Source organism: Nipponia nippon, unplaced genomic scaffold, assembly GCF_047370975.1.
Source record: "Nipponia nippon isolate SJK-2023a ecotype South Korea unplaced genomic scaffold, ASM4737097v1 scaffold_7, whole genome shotgun sequence".
NCBI lineage: Eukaryota > Metazoa > Chordata > Aves > Pelecaniformes > Threskiornithidae > Nipponia > Nipponia nippon.
The window spans coordinates 48,486,293-48,508,575 of record NW_028262391.1 but is presented as its reverse complement, the minus strand read 5'-3'; the positions used below and the strand labels follow the sequence as shown (position 1 = coordinate 48,508,575).

Here is a 22,283-nt window from a genome sequence, read left to right as displayed (position 1 = left end):
TAGATGCTTCACTTTTACAAGTGCACTTCAGAACGCCTGTAATACTGAGTATGTGACAGTGGGTGGAAGTGAAGTAATTAAAAGCAGCAGAATTTGGAAGTGTATTTGAAATTCTTGTGCAGGTACAAAAATGCCATCAGCGATTTTACAAGTACTGTTTATTCTGAGAGTCCCAGAGGCTGTCTCAGCCCTCAGTTGGTAAAAACAGAGCAAAACCGCACCTCTTGTAAAGGGGAAACAAAGGAAAAAAAACCCTAAAACCTCTGTTCAAAGTTAAAAAAAGCAACTTTAGAAGGTGGTAGGTGTTAGAATAAAAGAAGTTATGTATTTTGATTTTCCTAGTTCCACGCGAATGCAAGATTGCCCTCTTAGTTTATTTTAGTGTTCTCAAAATCTGCTCTTTCTTAGGGAGGATGTGTGAAGAATATCTGAGAATACCAGTCAAACATTTGTATATACAATGAGGAGTGTTGCTTTAAATATGATGCCACGATATGCTACTCCATTCAGCAAGTTTCTTTACTGCTTCCCTCCCTCCAGTGATATTTGCATATGTACCATCTCTTTGATGTTACCACTGCTATCCTTCAAACACATCATTACCATTACAAACCTGTCTCTTTTTTATCTTACCTCTCATTGATTTGGATGGCTAAAGCCATCTACAAGTATACCAAACTTCTGAGCAGAGGTTATACTATTTGTAGGAAAACCCAATCTTGTCCTATTGCTGTTTTTTCAATGTTTTGGAGAGGGTGATATTAAAGGTCCGTTATTCGGAACTGATTTCTCAGATATAGTTGAAAAGAGAAGGCTTTGACAGTGTTTTGGATAGTATTTTTGAGCAGGAGTGGAAATTTAGTTCCACTGCTCCACTAGTTTCTAGCAAAAGAAAACAGTATCAGAAGCCAGGAAACCATAATGTATCCGTGTTTTCAGTCTCCAAAAAGTATTTTTTTAAAAAATATCTGTAAGTTAGTCATGAACTTTATCAGCAAAAGGTGCTCGGAGGCTCAGTGGAATACACCAATGCCAGCAAAGTCAATTCTCGCTCCCTTGTTTTATGCCATGATTCCTTTGCTGGCGCAGTCCAAAATTCACGTGGTCACCTTGTCGCTCAGGCTAGTTACAGCCAACCTGCTGCCCGCTGTTGCTTCCGAATGCCTTGGCATCTTGGCTTTCCTCATTGATTTATCTGGGTATGGGTATTTCTCTACAGATGTTTATATGATTATAGGAAAGCTACTAGCAATAAAACACAGATAAAAAAGATGGTTTGTCTGTAGGGTTACAGAATCGTCTGTTAAACTGCAGTACTGTAAATATAATTTTAGTTCAGAACTGCTGTCTGGTTTTAAGTACGTATTTCCATTTAATGCAGCAGTGGATTCAGTTTGCAAATATAGAGATACTATGTGTCTTTAGGTACCTTTCTTTGTCAGATTTCATATTCTTTTTCTCTCTGCCATGGTCCTTAAACCTTTCCTCATTTTGGTATAACTATGGCATTTGTCCAATTAAATTTTACTTTCTCTACTGGACCAGATCTAATAATAGTATTTGCAGGGCTCCATATCAGTATTCTCCAGTTCCATGCTTTTTTTAATTAGCTTTTTTTATGGTCTTTTAGTTAATTTTCAGTTGTGGGGATAATATTTTTATTTGCGTGCATTTGACTAAAATTTCTGAGAAAGTATTTACAAAACACTATGAACCAGTTCTTTTGCTTATGAAAATCTATTGAATTATAAATTTAGACCGAGCCTAATGCTTCACTTACTGTTTTATTGAAACCCAAATATATAATAAAATTATCACTTCCTCAACAGTTGCTTATTTTTATAATCCTGTCAAGAAAATAAATTAGTTAGTTCTGTAATAGGACACCTTATATTGCAAAATAAACATAAGATGTTTAAAAACTTCATTACACTTCTAAGAGCTTATTTTAATGCCTGTCACCGGACGTAGGAAATTTTAAAAGTCATTTGGTGCCCTTTGCTTTCAATATTGCTTACATTCTGGGGAAATCAGGAAGCTGGGAATTTATCACCATAATTATACAAAGTATCTTGAACAGACGTCTCTTGTCCATATAAATAGAAATATTAGTTTAAAACTTCTCTGAATCTCTAAGGATTCAGTGTTGATATTCTTAAAGGTAAATATTCTGTAAATATTACAGTAAATGAAAAATTTAAAGCCCTTCAGTTGTTCTTAGAACCTCTTCCACAATCGTTCCTTTTTACATAAATACACTTTTTCTTACTTACTGACTCTTTGTGCAAACAGATTCCGAGTCCTTTCTGTTTGATAAATTAAGGACTTAGGAACCTATAAGGCTGGCTTCAGGCAGAAGTACGGGCCAAAAAACCAATTTGTCTTTGTATGAGAGCAAAAATACAGATAACAGTAAACTTGTACCTGCCTTTTTTTTTTTTCTTTTTTTAAAGTCAGGAAAAGTTGTAAGTAAGGAAAAGTGAAGGCAAACCAGTGCTCCAAAATTCACCTGGTAGAAGTTCAAACCCTGTAATTCTCATGGCTAGAAATTTGAAACCCGATTATTTTGTATGAGAAGCATATTTGAGGTAGTTATATCAGTCTTCAATGAAAACATTAGCTGTTTAGGGTATGCTTTGCTTTTAATTCGGGGGAATATTAATTCCTAGCTCTGTCAATAGTGTAAAGTAAAACCAGTGGATGGATCCATTTAATCTTCAGTTTGAAACAGAATTTGGATCCTTGAAATGTGCTGAGTTAAAACAGCAACATCATCACTGGAGAAAGAACTTCAGAAGCAGCAAAAGACCCGTGAGAGAAAATGCCGTAATGGAATTTATAATGATGAAATATTTTACATATCTATTTTAAAAATTAATTTTAAAAGTAGCAAGCCGAAGCCACTGAAATAAAAACAAGCTGTGCTGTTTCATGACACTGGCTTGGAAGTTTTATAAGGTCTTGTAAAACATAAGAAAGAATTTCTATAGTGCCCTGAACATTTTGGAGAAAAAACTTAATTACTAGAGTGGCACTGAGCCAACTTCAATCAGTGCAAATGCTGCTGGAAGGAGCATCGGCACATTTCGTGCTAAAATCACCTGCACAAACCCACAGGTGTGATGTGGTTACCAAAAACATAGGATAAAGATTCAGGCAGACTTCTCTAAGCTTTTCTTTTTCTTTTCTTTTTTTTTTTTTTTTTTTTAAATAAATAAGTTCTTCATTAGTTTAATTAAATTGGCATAAATAGCAGAGGCCAATGGTTGAACAAAACTATTAAATTTCATCTGAAGATTAAGAAAAAGCACAAAGGGAAGCAGCGTTGTTTAGGGGTGAGAGTGATCTTGTATAAGCTTAATTTTATAATGATTGTGGGCAGTGCACACCTTTTCTTTTTTCCCTAACATAGATGGCCAAGAATAACCAGAGCACTTTTTAACCACACCAAGTAGGCCTGCTCTGTGTAAATTAATCATTTACTATTTGGCAAACATAATTTACTGAATGTCTAATAAAGCTTGACGTTAGTGTTTCTTTTGACAAAATGAAACACGCTTTCTTCATTTTGTAGGAATTTTGTGTTTGTACTTTTTATGCACTGGTGATAAAAGGTGGCAAAACTGAAAATGTTGTAAATGTCCCTAAAATACTCTGTCAGTTTGTCTCAGCTATGGCTGTGGGTGACAAACTGTAGGGACAAGGCATTCAACATCTTCCTCCTTTCAGTTCCTTGGATTTTTGCTGTAATTGCCAGCAAGGATGTGGAATTGCCAATACTGGAGGTGCTGGATTTTGTGGTGTGAATGATCATGGGCTGCAGCCTGGACCGAGGCCAAAGAAGTCGTTTCATGTTTGCCAGCAAGCAGCCTTCAGAGAGCAAGAGCTTTCAATTGCTCTCAGCCTGGATGAGTTTTAAACAGACAATCGCAATGTGGAGAACTCATTACCTTGATTAATTCCTGCCCATCCAGATCCTGGTCAGTAGTGTAGTTTTCTAAAATGTATTTCCTGGTTTTCGAGTGAGCTTCAATAAAGGTTCTAGAAATAGTCTATGCCGGTGATGCAAGAAGAGGACTACTATTATATGATTATCATTTATTCTTCCACAGAGGTGGGTTCCCGGCATATTGAAAATTTTCAAAGAATGAAACAGATTGGCTTGGCAGACCTGAAGAGCCTGAATTAATTCACTGCTTAGAGCATTTGAACACTGCTGATGTGGAACAGCACAGCCAGCAACGTAAAGGTATGTCTGTTCAGCCTGAACGTAGTTAAGTCCTTGATTTCATACTTTTTCAGGCCCTTGAGCTCTTTGTTTAAATTACCTGCAGTGTCAATTAGCAGTAATTAATACATGGATGGAATGATGGATTTGATGCAATCTAATGCGTTTTAAGGAGTTAGTATTAAAAGCAGGTGTTTGGTGTTCTGTGTTAATTACCAAGATAGTCCTTTAAAATATTATATAGTTTAAAAACTAGGAGTCATAAATGTATGTTTTAACTATTTAGTATCATTCTGTGTGTTAATGTCCATGTGCAGGTGTGCATTTGGGAAGGGGAGTCAAATTTAGAGCCCATCATACCTGCCAGTGGTTTTATCTGAAGCTCATTTTAAGTAATTAATTTCAAAATTATTTGGTTTCTTATTGAATAAAATAATTGCTCAAAGCTACAATCTACTTTTCCCTCAAATGTTACTCAAACTGATATTTCACACACTCTTATCTCAAAGTTACTGTATAAATCAGAGCTGCACTGGGGTGTCTGGAGGGTAGCGAAGGTAGAGATCTGCCACGCTGTGGGCAGCTCGCGGAGGAACTCAGCCTGCAGAATGCTCAGACAGGCAAAATTGGTGCTGGGAGGCAGCTCCTGTTGTTTCCTCTCTCATCTATGGTAACCCCTTTCCATCAGGCCGTTGCTGCCCACGTGGAACAGGGCTCCAGCATGTCCTCTGCTCTCCAGGACATGCATCCTGATGCAGGCATTCACTGACACCCCGTTTGTTCAAGGCAGGCCAGGGCACTGCTGCCCACTATGATGGGATCACCGGGAATGGAAGGGAGAGCTGCTCAGCCCTTCCAGTGACCAGTATATGTGCTGGAGTAGTACAAGCTACAAGTCCAAGTGTATAACATTTGGAACCAGGGAACTCATTAATATCATTTATATGTTGTACGACTTTATGAAATTCAGCTGAGAATAGAGCCCTTAATTGGTTAAGATTTCATAAATAAGGACTCATAAAGTGATTCAGAGGAAAAGCAATTGGCGATCAATGTATACTTTTAGAATTACTGTTTCAGGATACAGCCTGAAATTCCTCTGTATACAACCACTGGAGCACTATTTAAATTAATAAAATGAAAAGAGACCAGATTTGTCCTAAGGATAGTAAATATCAGTAACTTCAACATGGGAATAACTGCATCACACAACTCCCTGCTGGAAATACCAATTCTGCCATTCCTTTCTTTACTTCTAATTTTCGGTTTCAGACATGTAAATTAAAAATTAATTTCCATTGCATTCTTTTTGATAGGAATCCCAAGTGTGAAGAAGTTAGATACATCTGAACTCCATATTTCCTTTTTACGATAATCAGTTAGGATAAAAATACATAAAATCCCGTTCAAGTGCAGTGTTTCCAAGATAACCCACACATTAGGATGGCTTTCTTTGGCTTTTATGGCTACATGCTTACCTCTGGGGTCAGTGCATTGTTATCTGAAGTCTGGCTCGACAGCAAAATATGTGTAAAACCATCTTCTTTCCGGACTACAATGTCCCTGAACCGGCAGTTACTTTCATTTTGACGCACGCTGTATCTTAGTCTCTTATCGAAGACATAATCTTTCTCCCCATCTAGTTTCCTTTTCACAGTGCTGTGTAGATTCAAGCTTCCATTGGCCAGAGGAGAACCTTTCAGATGGAAAGAATCAAAGCATAGTTATGTCTATACCTTCAAAGAAATGGAGTGATAGTTTCTATTAGCTTAAACATAGCTCGGTATTTACAATAGCCTTTATGTGATAAATTTGATAAATCAAAAATATGCCTGGCTAGTCAAATGTGGCCTCAAGCCATTCTTATTATTCTGTGTTCCAACATGCAGTACTTTTTGTTCTCTGATCAGACAACTTCTAGATCCAGTGAATTGTAGTATGTAGGACTGGTACTTTTAATGAGATTCAGTTTTGCTTTGAGGATGAAAGCAATTGTATCATAGTCTTTCCTATGAATTTGGGGTGATCCCTGAATTCATAGGAGAATCCTAATTCAGCTTTGGAAAAACTTGACATGACAGGTTTAGTCCAAATCCCATCTTTCAAAGTTACATTTTCTTCCTTTTATGGTGACCAAAACGTCATTATCAGTTTCAAGTGACAATCTGAATAGACACTTGTTGCTCATCTCTATGTGACAGTAAGTTTGGGGAGTTCTTACTAAGCCGACACAACGGGCATGCTCTTCCGTGTGTCCTTGTGGTTAGCGTCAGAAGTAGCAGTTAGCCATCCTCTTTGCTCTGATCCCAAGCTTCTGCTCATTACGTTTTACAGTAACAATAATTACTGACTTTTGAAAAACAGATATGATGTTAATATTGGACTTTGTACATAGAAAATAGTAATGCTGATGCCATTTTGGAGGGTATCCAGCAGTAGGAAAAAAAAGGGAACTGTGACAAGAAAGATACAGTTCCTCCTTAAAAATAAATGAGAGTAATAGTACGTCAATTTTAAAAGACAGTTTATTCTGACTTACACTCTGTATGAACTGTAAACTATTACTTTGCTTATGTTTACAGTTCCTCTGTAATAGGCAATATATTATGATTGGTAACCACGCTGAGCCAGAATGTTGAAAATATCTTTACGAGATTTGTATGCAATAGTCCTCTTCTAATTACAGATGTTTCACACTATTGCCATTAAAAGTAAAGCAGAGACGGGTTGTTGAGGAACAGAGATTAAAGTCACTCTGTTCACTGAAATAGTTTCCAAATCTATTTTTTGTTTAAACAGACATGAGCCCCCAATACGCCATATTTAAGAAAGGCCAATAAAGAGCTGAATGAAAACACCTTTGTTCTGTTCTTTACTCCTGCCAAAGCTGACCCATTCCAGCTTCTGGTATCAAATAGCCAGGAATTTTTAAAGGGCAGATGACATGAATATTAGAACATAGATTTAAATTTTATAGTTTAAATGACCACTATCCAATTAAAGATGCTCTGTTGGAATAGAACAGACTGGTGAATTCGTAACAGATTACTCTCTAAACCAAAATCATTTACCCTCATTTTGGATTAGCGATGTTTCAACTTGATGTTTATGTAGGTAACTGAAGTGCCTGATACCTCTCAGTTGGCAACGGCCTGTGGAATCGTTCACAGTGTGTGAAATGCCTGTATAGACACTGCAGTTACGATATGGGACGTTAAAATATATAGAGTGCTTAATAGTATTTAACTGGTACGTCATTTGGCTTCATCATGTAATGTGTGCATGTGTGTGCACATATAGCTACACACAGAAACTCATGTTTGTTAAAAAGCCTGCTATTTCAGTCAATCATAAAACTTTTTCATTGTTGAATTAAGAGATACCATCTAAAGTATCACCTATATTATACTGAATAGAGGAGTTAACTGGTGCAATGCAAACATTGATAAATTACATTAGATCATCAATTTGAAGAAAAGGCATTTGAAGCCAGCAGAATCTGAAATTTGTTTTCTTGACAAGAATTATCTACAAGTGTAGAAATCACCATGTGCTTGAATTTTAAAAATTATGAATAATTTCTGATGGCATGTTTCTTCTTTTTCATAAGGTTTTGCTACTGCATATATTTTGACATGTATTCTTACAAACAAAAATCAACTTGTGAAATTACTAATGGAATTAGTAATTAACATTGGGAATAATATACTGAAACAAATTAATTATTTGACTGAGGCAGACTTTTAAATATTGCATTTTTATCTGTTCAGTCCTTAACTGTGTTGCTTGACCCAGCAATAAGCTACTAAGATGTGAAGAGTTAAATCTCCGAAAAAAGTGTAAAGAACTTAAAAAATCAGAGGCACAAATGAACATTGAATGGAAGATGTGTCAGACTAACTGTACTGATTATCTACTTAGTGTTGAAGATTATGCCATGTCGATTTTAAATACAGATGGTAAGAGAATGGTAGAAGATTAACTCACACAGATAATCCAGCTCAACAAAAAGCCTCATAGTAGTAATTTTATTTTAATTTTTTGTTGGATTCTTCTTTGTTTGAGTAATGTATTCTGTTTGTAAATTAAATATATGATGTAAGAAACGATAGCTCTTATAAAAATATTTTAACTGCAAGCCAGCTGACAGAAATTTTACCAGAGGAAAGAAAGATCTAAATTAAGTATGAGAGAAACATAAATGGATAAGTGTCATTTCCAGGAATGGATGATTAACAGAACAACATATAGTGAGCAAATAGTTTTTTCAGAGTATACTGTGCATCCCCGTAATCTTGCTTAATCTGATAAAGTGGAGAAAATGATCAGCAAAATCCAAAGGCAACACTCAAGTGAAACCAGGCCAATTTAGCATGTCCATTGCATGGCGGTGATGGAGCTACTGAAGGTTTGCTCTGGAGCCAGTGAAGCATCCAGCCTGTCTCTGCATGAGGGTTAACAGTTAGCACCCACTTAGCGCACACAAGGGTAACAGTGCCTTAATATGTCATGATGAAAAATCACTGTGACATAGGAAAAAAGAGGCATTCTCAAAGCAATCTATACTGCATGTGAAACAAATTAAGGATGTCACAAATTAACTAAGGAAGCTTTAGGTACCTCTAAATGTGGTTTACTGGCTTAGTAATGAGTATTTGATGCTCAGTCTAAGTACAAAAAGAAAACAGAACAGGAGAAAATATTCTTTCCTTTAGTGGGAGTTTAATCTAATTATTACCTTGTTTGTCATCAGCAGTAGAACTTGTGGAATACCTAAAAACAGACTGACGTTTAGAAGAAGTTTCAATATTTTTTAAGGCAACTTCAGATATTCCCAGACCACTGGTGCATCTAGTAATCCTTCTTCAAGAATGGCAGCAAAAGATGCTATCTAAGGAGAAAATGCAAGCTTGGCTGTTTTCTGCAGTCCTCTGCCCTTGTATCATCCCTCAGTGTTGTATAACAACATGAGAGGATTCATCCTTCCTGCTTCCTTCAGTATTTGCTCGTGGACCTTTTCATGGGTTTCTCTAATCTCCTTTTGAGCCTGTTGATGCTGTCTGTCTCCACAGCCTCCTGTGGTATGAGTTTGAGAAGTTGTGTAGCCACTACACAGAGAAGAATTTTCTTTCATCTGTGCTTTTATCTGATGTTCTACCAGTTTCAGTGAGTGGTCTCTAGTTCTGCTGTTGAGGGATTTAGTGAACAACAGTTCCGCATTTACTTTATCTGAGGCCTTGATGATGTTGTAAACTTTGATCATATTCACCCTCAGCCTCCCCCTGTCCTAACTGAAGCCTCTTTTATTCTTGTAATCCTCTTCATTTTAGTTGCCTGTCCCTGTATCTTCTCTAGTACTCCACTACTGTCAAAGGGGACAACATGTAAGGATGTTCCTGCTGCTGCTGTTGGTACTAGAAAGTGCCTCAAGACTCCAGACTGAGCCCGAGACTGGGGCTCCATTATACTAGGCATTGCAGAAAACACATTAGAAATTTATAGTCTAAAAAGATGAGGCAGACAAAGAGTAGGAGAAGAGAGAACAGATCGCAATGAGCCTCAGATCACTCAATGCTTTAGAGGACTCGGATCTCCCCATCAACTTCCACTGCTTCTACTCCCTAGAAGAGGACACTCAAGCCACTGTCATTTTCAGCTACACCTTTTCTTAGTGCTTCATCACAGTCAGTTTAATGGAGCAGTCTTTGTGCCACCACCCTACGTAGCGATCCTTGTGCTGGTACTAGCATCCAGGTAGGTAGCCATACCCTGAACTGACCTGGTGGACTGTTCTGGCTGGAAACTCTGGCAAAACTGTGGTTAATTTTCAAACAGATCAGGCTCACCTTGTAGCCTCAAGAGTACTAAAACTAGTGCAGGGAAAGGGATGGGAATAGCGATCAGGATATCATAGGATGGAGGGCTGGACTGTTCCTTTTGGTAGCAGCATGCATTTATGCTGAATGAAAACGATCATGGAGCTAGGGCTTTAATTTTTCTAGGTGAAATAAACCCTGCACCCTTACCCTCCCTGGTAAAACAGCTTGGCATTCCTCAGTCTTCCCAATAGCCTCTCTCTGTCTCCTTTCTGTCTTTCTTGTGGGTAATGGTTAATACTGTGCATACTTAAAAGCAGTGTTCTGTTGATAATTTACTAATAATTTCAGAATTCTCCAGCTAAGGGAGCATCTGTAAGATATCTAAAAGCAATGAGTTTTTATCCAAATGGAGAAAGCAAACATATTTGGTTGTCTTTTACTGCCAGTATTGCTCCAGAATAAATAAAACAGAACAAGCTAAAAAAACAAGAGGAAGCAGTGACTAAGTTCATAGAGAGTATTTAAATTAAGGGCACCATGAAACTACAAAGATTTTCGTAATGGAGAAAAACAGTGGTTAGTGATACATGACAAGCAAAAATTCTTCAGCAGATGGTACAGAAATAGAGTGATGTAGAAAAGGGAAAGAGAAAATTAAAAGGGGATGTTTTTTGATGCTGTCAAGAAACGTGACAAAACAATCACTCTCAATTACAATATCTGGAGAGAAACAGAAATGTGATAACAGAAGACAATAAATATCATCAGAAAGAACGGTATTGTTAGCTCCTGGGAGCATCAGTGGATGTTCTGTGGAGGGTTTTTTTCATATTTTCCAATTTGCAGACCCTTAAATAACTGTCAGTAAAGATGACTCTGCTCTCCTTATGACGGGATGTGTAGAAGGTAGAAGAGAGGTTTTGGTAAGAAAGGTCTGTCCCAACTTCAGCAGGTTCCAGACCTCTGCTAGGGTGCATATATGATTTTGTGCATACATCTGTAGGTATACAGTCATCTTTCTGGGGTAAATAGCTTACTGGTGAGAGTTTTATCTGTAGGTTGAGCAGGAAACACTTGTACCCCAGTGGATGTATACACAAAACCAAACACAGACTGGCAGAAGCCCATTCAAGGAGTCATCAAAAACTAGTTTTCAAATAGCTATTCTTTCTTTCAACAGAACTGGCATACTGCAGACAAACAAAATAGATATTTTTTGGTTAGTTATAGTTTATAAATTACTAATTATATTGCTTGGTTCAATACACAGGTAGTTAAACATTATTATAATGTGAAAGAATACTGGTTCAAGTTGATGGGTTTTGGAGGTCTTCAACCATAGGCCAACACTGGTAGCAGAGCTGGGCCTGCAGCTGGGTTTTCAAATTGTGGGGAATTTTTGAGTTTTCCTAATCTAGGCTTCATCTCTAGACCAATTTAAAATTTCTATATACATTTTCGGTGCACTCTTACACTTAGCTGTGAAATGAGTCTGACATTCATTTGGGCTTCATATAGGCAATCTCAAAACCGACACAAATGGCTGCTTCATCGGATTCTGCACTGGGCTGCCTGGGAACCACAGCTTCTGGGAGCCAACCCAGGTCCTCCAGGCTCCCTCTTTGTTCTACACATAGTGCCTGGGAGCCCTGCGAGCGTTGATGGGGCATTCTGGGCTTTCGACTTCCAGACTCTGTGGCAGACTGCCTGAAACCTCTGGCATAGCTGGCTGCCTCAAAGCTAAACGTGGGAGTCCTGCCAAGCAGACTGCCACATTGCTCCCGATCTCAAGGGACAAAGCCTTGGGACCTTGGCTCAGATTTGGAGAAAGTTTTGAAACTCAAGATATTTGGAACAAAACTTCTGTTATTCAACAAATTGGCATTTTTTTTCTCTGAAACTTTCTTCATTTGTAATTTGTAAAATTTCAGACCAGTTTTAGTGGATGTCTGTCTTGTTTAAAACGAGTTTGTGACACTAACAGGACACATGGCAGAATCACACTGGCATCTTCTCTGCTGCTTCCCTGTGAGTGTGAATACTGAGGGAGTTCAGTAAATTGTTGGTCTTGTTGAAGAGTAGTGCAAGTTTCTTCAAGCTGAGATGGCAGAACACCTGGCTGCTTAGGCAAAGCAGCTTTCTACTGAAATAGAGCTCTCTTACAGGGATTATTCAAACAGGGGCTGGTGGATGCCATTCATTAGCTCTGTGGGGACAAATGAAAGGCTCATTTGACCTTACAGTTCTTTGTGGCCCTTTAGTTCTTCATTAAAAAAAAGACTCTAAAATGTGGGAATGAATGCATTTTCAAGATGCATTTTGTATCAGAACTTTCCCAATGAATAACATTAAAAAAAATGATAAAAAAAAACTTCATTAGAAACAGTAAGAAAGCAAAGAAAAATAACTTTATACACATCTGTAATTAGCTATGCAAGTCTTTTTAAAGAAGCAGATAACTTTTTAAACAGTCTTATATGAGCTCAAACTCATCAAAATACAAAAGCTTGCACTTTCAATTTTAAGTGTCATCATTGACATCATGTGGGCTACTTATGCATTTAAAGCCGACCACACATTTTGGGAGTCTTTAACAAGATATTTGATGCCTGGATTGAAAGATCCCAGCAGTCACAGGTGTCACCAGTAAGACTAAGCAAGGACAGTTCTACTTCCCAAATCAAGTAGCATTTGCTCGGTTGCCAGTAAGGTGGAAGATGGAAAACGGGGTGATATAATTTATGTTGACTTTTGAAAAGTTTTTGGCCGGGCAATTCACAAGAAGCTGTTAAGGAAATGAGTGCTATCATGGGCTATGGAAAGTGGCTAATAAAAATAAATAATTGGAACAAATGGTTACTTTTCATCATGTCGAATGATTAGTAGTTGGCTGCCCCAGGGACCTGCAGAAGGATTAGTTTATTTAATGTACGTATTAATGAACTGGGTAGAGAAGTATGAGAGGAAAATTTGAAGGGAATACAAAATAAGTGGAGTAAAAACTAGGAAAGAATTTGAAGAGCTTCACTGAGTCATAAGAAAAGGGTGAATTGGCAACAGTAAAGCAGATTAAATGCATAATGAAAAGAATCATACATATAGCTGTGTTCTAAATTAACTGTAACCAGCAAGGAAAAAAAAAACCCAAAACTAAGAGCAACTCAATGAAAACCTTTATACAGTGTATAACAGCAGAAATAGTAATTCTCAAAAGGTTGTATCGCCACTCTATCAGTAAGCAGTAGGAAATCATTTGGAACAGCTCCTGCTGTTTTTAAAAGGTATTAAAAAAACCCCACACACCAAAGGCACAAGAGGATACTGAAAACTACCAGGAATCTGGAAAGACTTCCACGTGGTAGGAAGGCTGAAAAGGCTGGGGCTGCCCACAGATTGACAGGACATTTTCCTCTTTATCCTTTCATATAAGGACAAGAGCTTATTCAATGAAAGTAAAGGTTAAAAAAACCCAAACAAAACCCCAAACCCCAAAACCTGACCAAATAAAATATGCATCTTATAGTTAGCTCCTGGAAATTACTGCCACAAAGCACCACCAAGGCTTTAAATTTGGCAGGATTAAAAAAAAAAAAGATTGGACACATAGATAATGAGAAGCTACTTAGTTGCATTAAACTGCGTAGTATTTATAGAGAACATAAACCTTTACTCTTTGAGAACTAAGCCAGTCAGTAACTATGAAGATTAGAAAGAAATTTCTCTTATTTCTTCTCGTTCACTTCAAGGCTGTTTGTACCTTCCCATAAAGTATGCCTTTCGACTTCTGGTGTATCCAGTCAATGTCAGAGACAAGGACCTGGGAGTTCTGAGTACTCCTGAAGATGATGAGCAATAATACCGAGGAACTTGAATGTTATTCAGCCATACTTACCAGGATACTTTAGCAAGAGTGCTATTAATTCTGTTTCTAAAATAATCCTGATCTTTCCAGACCATTGGGTCTGTGCACACATAACTGAGAAGTGCTTTGCTACTTGGTGATACACAAAACCAAAGTTGCAGTATTATACATACCTCCGTTGTCATTCCTACTCCGTGCCTTGTCATCATTTCCCCACAAGAACTTTACACTGCAAAGGCATGTAAGAAAGCCCACGTTGCTTCACGTCACTCCGTGGGACACGGAAGTAGAGAAGCCAACTGATAAAAAAATGGTATAATATACGGAGAGAGAGCATGAAACATGTTTATGTGCTTCTCACCATATCACTTGTGTAGCATGACAATGATTTTTCCACGCATGGACTCTCTGTTTGCAGTCGCTGCAATTACCACCCCCCCACCTCAAAAGACTGTAGTTTAAATCACATACCAATTCCATTCACAACAGGTGAATCATTACTAACTTCCAACACGCTGGGCAAATTTTGTTCTCCTTCATGATCATTTAAATCCATATTTTGCTGTTGTGAGCCATTCCCAAAATGTCTAGAATCTTTTTCATGACTGCCATCTCCATTCTGCAGACCATTATGTGGCTTTTTCAGTGGCATGATCTGTAAACCGCTGGGAGTAGTTCGGTAAGTCACAGTTTTAGCAGCCCTGTCATTAGCAGATGCTGGCTTTGCTGCATATCCTCTTTTCTGTTTTTGAAGAGATGGATTAATTCTCTTCCTTTTGTGTGTTGACCCTTTAGACTTCCCAGATTCAGAAGGCCTATGTGACATTTTCTCAACAGATGACCCTCGGCTTTCCCGTAAAAATTTTGGAGCGCTGGCCTGTTTCCCATGTCTTGATCGTTTTTCTCTAGTGACATGTAGTCCATTGAACTCATCGATAAATTCCTCACAATGTAGTAGATGATGTTCAGGTTCCCAGGTGTCTTCGTTGCTTCCGTAGCCTTTCCACCTGATGAGATATTCCCATTTGCCCTTCTTGTTCTTCCTTTTGTCTACAATCCTCTCCACCTAAAAGAAAAAACAAAAAAGTATCATATTAGAGAGAAAAATAGTTTGGTCATGAAAACGATGTTCTTCATTTACAGCTCGGAAGGCCTCCTTGACATTGTAAAGGCACCTTAGTATTCATGAGATTCTCCTGAAATGTAGTGCCTAAAACATGAACTGACTCTGACACGGAAAGCCACCCAGGCTAGCCAAAATGTAGCAACCTATTTTACAGATTTAAATTTACCTTATTTTCATAGGATATGGTCCAACACTTATATTCCCATTGGATCCTATATAGACCATGCTGACTGCTGATGAGAACCTACTTGGTGCGTGTATAAACCGCTTGACGTAATGTTTAGGAATCAGTGTTACATGTTCCCGTTCGACAAAGAGTTCCCATGAACAGACCTGGCAATACAGGAGAGGAATGCAGTAGCCCCGGTGGTATTTTGACAGCAAGGCTGTTTCCCCTTCTGAAAACATTAACAAGAGACATAGACACCTGATCAAATCTGATCTGGGAACCTGCAATAGCCACAATGTGAAGAAACAGGAGAGAGACTGAATATCATTAATGAAAGCATGATTTCGTTGAAAATCTGGTTGTAAAATGAGACTGTTATTGTTACATTCCTCAGCTACCTCTTGTCTGAAAGAGCTAAATAAAGCATGTTTTGCTATATTGTCAGTTACTGATCATTCTGTTGAGTCCACACATGCGTTATGTCCCTATAAACATCTCTATACTTCTTCATGTCTTGAAACTATCTTGAACAGAGAACTGATTATAACCAATGACAATATTTTACACCAAAGGTTTATTTGCAGTAGTGTACATCCACATTGCTACTTCCAACTTATAAAAGTTTGTATTTTTTATGAATGCTATACTTAAGTAAATACACAAAATTCACGAGTGCACCAATTTAAAAAAAAAAAAAGGCAAATGAAAGGCATAAAGGCAGGATTCTTACGTAGAAGTCATGAATTTCATGAACCTATGCTAGAGAATGACAGTTGAAGGAACATTTCTGCACCAAGGGATAAGGGACTCTGTTGGGACCGCAAGCTGAAGGTGAATTAACAGTATCATGCTGTTGTGGAAAATGGGCTGTGCAACTGAAGAAATCTTTGTGCTATCTCAGCACTGGCAAGATCTCAACTAGAGGGGGAGTGCGTATGGAAACCCAAGCACAATCAGTGGGCAGCAAGTCATGGGTTTAAATTGCATCAATTGAAATTTAGATCAAGTCATTAGGAAAAATGTTGTAACAGTAGTAAGAATTAAGCATTAGAATAGGTAACATTGGGAAGGTATGGAGGGTCTTTAGAACAAACAGGTTTTGTTAGACGAACATCTGCCATGAAAGGTCACTGCTGGAAAATCGGGTTATGATGAGAAAGCCTTTTGAAGTCTCTCCCAAGTTTTATTTTCCGATTCTTTAATTTTTCTATCTTTTAAAAATGTGGCTTATGAGGGATAAAGATGCCACTAATGAAAAAAAAAAATCATCATCATTAACCAAAAGCACTATTGTTAATTTAGAAAAATTTAAGTGGCTAGCTAATATAATAGTTTTCATTGCTCTTCAAAGAAAAATCATCTCATGTGAAGAACAACAGTGGAATCTGTGTGGAGAATTTAACCTTGAAGAAGGGCAATCACAGCAGTGTAAGTAATTGTTCTTTTTAGGTCCCCTGTTAGAGCAAACCAGTGGATTAATTCTGTCTGTTCACTGGCTGGAACTGTACATTCATAGAAATCTTTGGGTTCCCCAAAGGAGTCTAAATGTAATTAGCAACTAAACATTATACTTCTATCTCAATTCATTTACATGGGAACTGTGCTAAGAGATCTGCATCTGAGTCATAGCGGACAGCTTTCCTCCACCTCCAGGGCACTCAACTGCAGCAGCCCAAACAGCTCATTCCTGTGCTCTGTCTTACCAAATATCTGCATAGAACCACCACAGAAACAGAGCAAGGCATCCTCTTGACTCTGAATTGAGCACAGTCCCCTTCAGGATTGCTCAGTGTGGCAAAACAATTAACTGAAGCTCAGTCTCGGCAAGTTTGAGATCGTTTGTCTGAAGAGGAAAAGTCCTCACAAAAAAAAATGAACTGGCATTTTTTTTTGTCCTCATTTGGGATGTGTGGCTTTCAATTGTCAAACTAATAGACTTATTATGATCTTGTTGACTTCACAGAGGGCAGCTGTCCAAATTATCCCTGGCTTTAAAATACTTCTCATCCTCCTATCTGAGACTAGCCAGAAAGACTGTACATCAGACTGTGGAACTCTTTAGTGGCCTGTGGTTGTCTGTGGATTTGTTACTTTAATTACTGCAGCTCACTATACCAAGCAGCAAAACATACATATATACATATATATATGTCCTGCAGAAAAAATTAAATTGCTGCTAAACTCAGTAGACCACAGCTATCATTACTGTAGAGAATCTGGTTCAGAGCTATTCTGTCTGTACTAGCTAAACAATACATGCATTCCCCTCCCTTTTTAATTCAGGAATTTGGACCTGGAACATAAACTCTGTGTCAGGTTGATGCTACCTCAGAGTAGCTTCTTTCTTTCCAGGGATTACACCAGCTGCATTCCCCGACTTGCTCACTGCAGGAAGAACCTCAGAAAGGACAGGCAAATACCTTGCCATTTTCAGAACTGCATACAAAACCCATCTCTTCAACCTCACCTTTTTTTCACTCATGCACATCTTTAAATTTAACTATACCGATTTCTCATTTTCACATTGTTGCTCTACTACAAGGAGGAAAAGTGAAGGGAAGAGGTTTCTTGGAGAGCATTTTTTAATATGGAAAACACTCAAGTATTTTGGTGATGAGGCATTATGCATTTCAATTAAGAGGATAAAAGGAGAAAACATGAGTGGTCTTTGTTCCTGGGAAACAAAATACTGGCAATGGAGAATGTGATTAACCAGCTCAACACATCATGAAGGGAGAATAAAAGTATTTATGAAATTGGGTCAAATTTAATAAATGGTTTCAGAAAAAAAAATTCAGAAAGCAAATATATTTGGGAAAGACTAAGCATTTCATTACAGCGCTTTCAGAACAAAACTATCAACGTTTCACTTCCAATTTAACTAACAAAACTAAAACAAAGAGGGACTAAATAAACTGAAGACAAAATGTTTTGTTTCTGGTCAACCCCCTTCTCAGTTTATTGTTTTCCTGGGGAGAAAATGAAAAAAATGTGGGTTGATCCAAAATTAGTTGTTTTCCTTGAGTTTTTTGGTTCAGCCATCATACCCACTGGCTTGACTAATGATGCATAAAAAGTCTGAGTAGATATTTGCCACGTCCTCATTACTGCCTCATTGTTCATTACTGAATGCATTTGAGGGTAGCATCGAACATATTTGACCTCTCAACATGGTCCCTTTTCTTTCTCGGGGCTTTGAGTTCTTCATTGATATTTATCCCCTTCAGAGTGCCACTGTGCTCCTTCACTGCATACAGTGAAGTGCTTCAGTGTGGGCATAAATATCAGGTTTTTACCCGCACCTGGTACTGACTCTCCCATTTTCCTTCTATGCACAGTCCGCAGTAATAACAATCATCATCACTATTTTGTTTTTTTAATGATGTGTATTTGTTTTAACAGGTAGTATATAAAGTAATAATCTTTCTGCATTTACTTAAGGCTACACAAATTCATTTGAGTTTTCTTAATGAGAAATAATTCAGTGACAGCTAGTGATTAATAGAAATAATACTTCCATTCCTTCCCTAGAATAAGCAATACACAGTTCTGAGAATATGCCGAAAATATCTATGGCTTGAATGTCTGATTTTCCATTTTCCCCCTCAGTTCTGTCTTTAATGAGAACTGAACAACATCTTCCCAAAAGTGACCTTGGTAGTTACAGTTTGCCAAATCCTTGAATTCACTATATTTGGTTTGGGAAACTAAGTAATTAAATTCAATAAAAGTGAAACGACTGCAAAGTTTGCAGGGGTATCACAGTTAAGAGAGTGCTAGAATTGATGTATACCATTACTTGCCTGGACTCTCTCTCTTCCTGCCCCTCCTGGCTAATTGTGGATGAATTGAGGTGCTGATATGTTACCATATACATGTGTTTAAAGAGAACAAATAGAATGAGACCACGGCATCTGTGCAAATGCATTTGCAACACACTTTTTAGCTTCCAACTAGCCTTAAACCTAGCTCTATACACAGCTGCACAAACTAGGATGAAAGTCATAAATAAAAGCCTTTTAAAAAAATTTGGTATTCTAAACTTAATGTGAAACAACAAAAATACTAATCAATTATGGTACAAATACGTAGAGCTTCATAAACTTAGTGTTGTGACCTGGCGATCAAGTGCTTATATATGCATAGTACAACACACACACATCTTCCTTCACGAAGATAAAGGGTCAAAATCGCTCATTTACCAGTGCAGTGTTATTGTCCACTTATCAAAAAAAAAAAAAATCTAGGCTAAGTTGAAAAAGGGTAATTCCTATTGAATTATTTCTACAGATATAACTGTAAAGTCGGAGCACAGTATACTCCTCTCGGTTCACCAGAGCTCTACAGAGCATAAATAAAAATCCTTATGTTCCCAGAAAACACCTTCCAGGAGAACAGTAAACTTCCAGAAAGGTTGGGAAGATTGCGTATCTACTTACTGATTTCCAAAATAAGTACATGTCCTCTCTTCTAGCCATGCATATCTCTGTAAACAATTTAAACTGTAAACTGTGATGCTCGGACGGTCTCTGTTAGTGCATGGTACAGAGCAGCAGACCCATTTCATGCCATACACTAGAAAAACTTGTGTTACAGGACTTGTACTGTTTTATCTGTTTTTTTCATTGGAGGTCTTTGTCCCATGTTGTGCCTCAGGGTGTTGGAAGGGTATTTGAAGAACGTGCCAAGGAAAGAAAGGCAGTAAGATTTCTAAGAGAGATAAAGGCCATCTGATTCAACATGTTTGTCTTTTAAAAATTCATTATTGCCCTAACTTCCTCCTTTTTGTTACCTTTGCTTTAAAAATGATGTATTTCATTAGTTGTAAATCTCTTGCTTGCTTGCATTTGTAACTTATTTGTGTTTCTCTTGCATTTGTATTTAATTTCGCAAAATCTGGTAATCGGAGCATTTGTTCCAGATGTATGAAAAATATGGCACCGTATCTTCTGAAGCAGTCAGCATTCACGTTAGAAAAATAATAGTGGAAGGGATGCTGGGTGTCTCCTCAGAATCTGACCCACAGTTTGAAAACAGAGTAGATCCAAGGAATGTGCCAGCTACAAAACACCCCCAGCAGTAAACACCTGGAAGGTCAAAATGAAAGCGCAAGCGCTAGATAGTCACAAAAACGAAAGGGAGGACATTCCTCAGCTGAATTATTCACAGGCAAAACATCAAATGACATCTTCCCAGCAAGTTCAGTGTACACCCTGTTAATGTCAAGAAGACGCTGCTTTTTATTCTCTTCCCTTTTTCTCTTTTCAAGCGTATGGATTTCTAATTTTCTACAATCTTCTCGGAATCAGAAGAGGTGTTAAACTTGCTAGGGAAATCCCGAAAGTTCTGCATTTTCACTGGAAAAAGCCTATCAATCAGCCTCATATGACACATGGTTGGAAACCACTGTGTTAGGTATATGTGTCCTCCAACACATACATATGAAGACTTACAACAGACCAAATAAATGCTGTAAAACCTCCTGCTGCTGCCCGTATGAAAGCCTGCAACTTTGATTTTCCTCTCCTGATAGCCAGTAACACCGTAGAGGCTTCCTGCTATGTCATTCCATGGTCCAGGTTTATATAGAAAACCAGAAGCGCGCTGCCGGTTAGTGGTATTTTACAGTCGTGATGCAGCAATTAGAAATTATTGCTAAAAGTGGTGTTTTCACATTCCTAAGACTTTTCCGGACTCAGCACTTTGCCTGCAGAAGTATATACTCTGGTAGTTACCTTCCCTGGCATCCAGGTATGTTAAAGAAACGGAAAGATAAGCCTCGCTCCGTGCTTACACAAGCAACGTGATTTCCTCTTTGCGTAAGGGGTCTTGTGGCAGAAGGAGCTTGCCTTTATTGCCAGTTTAGATCAAATGAAGCCCTGGCTGATAGCCTGCAGAAAAACAGCCAACCACAGCTTCCATGTAGACTTATATCGCTAGTGATCTTATGCCATTTTTTTTTGGAAGTCCCACCTTTCTCTGAAATGCAGTCTCACTGAAACCGAAATTCTGGTGTAGTCTCTCAGTTGTTCATTTCTGGCTCTTCCGAAAGCTGCCCTGGTGCCACATCTCCAGTTCCACGCAAGGGCTGTGTTCCCCCCCTTGATGCCATCTGTCCCCATTGCTGACCCTACTAACAGGACCCATTTTTGTCCCCTTTTTTCTCTTGTTTTGTTTACTGCAGCCTTCTCCTGGTCAGCACTTACAGTGCTCCAATCTCCCAGTATGTTAAACCCATTTCTCTCCCCCTCTATAAATTTCAGGATGTAATTAAATCACTTTCTTTTGTGTATGTGTGTAAACAATACCTGTGGTGGAAGTGCCACAATGATTGTGTTTTTTGGAGCAAACGGGAATAATAATATACACAAGAACCTTGCACTGGAAGAAGGGCATTTTTGTATAGACCGATCTTACCCCTTGGGAAAGGCCTGGAAAAGGACAATTGACAGATGACACAGGGAACCAGGATGGGACTTCTTGGTCAACATGTGTAGTCTGTCATTGTAGGCAATTACCTCGTATAAACCCTTTCATATTGGATAAGTTCATGATACAGAACATGTTTCTGCCCGGGCTTATTGTTGATAGGTTGCACAGCAAACAGCTGGTCATTCTTAAATGTAATCATTTTGTAAAAAGTATTTTAGGTTTTCATTTGGGAAGCAAGACAGTTTTCAAAGGTGCAAGAAAAGTGCACTAAAAAATAAAGATATTCTTTAGCAGCAGGTTAAGGTAATCTTGACAATGTTCTTTAGATGGAGGAAGAGCAAGATTTTTTCCTTTGCAGTCCAAGTGTGCACTCGTGTCATCAGAAAAACTGTTATGCAGCATGGGGGAGACCTCTTTAGGTCTGTTCCTCCCTAAATGGTTTAAATCCCTTTCCCTTACAAACATTAATCAACACATACAACATATGTGGAAATCCGAAGAACATGGGAGTTTCTATTTATTTTAAAGCATAATGATGCATTTCATTTATCAAATCCTTGTTTTTCTTTTGTACAATAAATCAGTTCATTATTGGATTTCAGTGTCCATATTTCTTAAGGAAAGCAAGAAGCAGGACATACCAAATT

The 22,283-nt window shown here is 38.1% G+C and overlaps 1 protein-coding gene and 1 long non-coding RNA gene across 3 annotated transcripts in view; one reads left to right on the top strand and one right to left on the bottom strand.

Annotated features, from left to right (window-relative positions):
- CDYL2 (chromodomain Y like 2) overlaps window positions 1-22,283 on the bottom strand; it is a 61,235-nt gene that overhangs the window by 14,188 nt on the left and 24,764 nt on the right. The window contains exons 1-3 of one of the 2 annotated variants that reach the window (XM_087740021.1): window positions 15,202-15,326; window positions 14,381-14,975; window positions 5,707-5,924 (exon numbers count right to left, since the gene is read on the bottom strand). In XM_087740021.1, the coding sequence (XP_087596147.1) occupies window positions 5,707-5,924; window positions 14,381-14,735 (573 nt within the window). In that variant the 5' untranslated portion in view covers window positions 14,736-14,975; window positions 15,202-15,326. Of the gene's footprint in view, window positions 1-5,706; window positions 5,925-14,380; window positions 14,976-15,201; window positions 15,327-22,283 lie in introns of those variants that run through there. The other variant, XM_087740020.1, reaches the window with a different exon arrangement.
- Window positions 4,123-22,283, top strand: part of LOC148051060 (uncharacterized) — a 39,441-nt gene continuing 21,280 nt past the window's right edge. The window contains exon 1 of the long non-coding RNA XR_015700589.1: window positions 4,123-4,249. This is a non-coding gene — a long non-coding RNA (uncharacterized LOC148051060). The remainder of the gene's footprint in view (window positions 4,250-22,283) is intronic.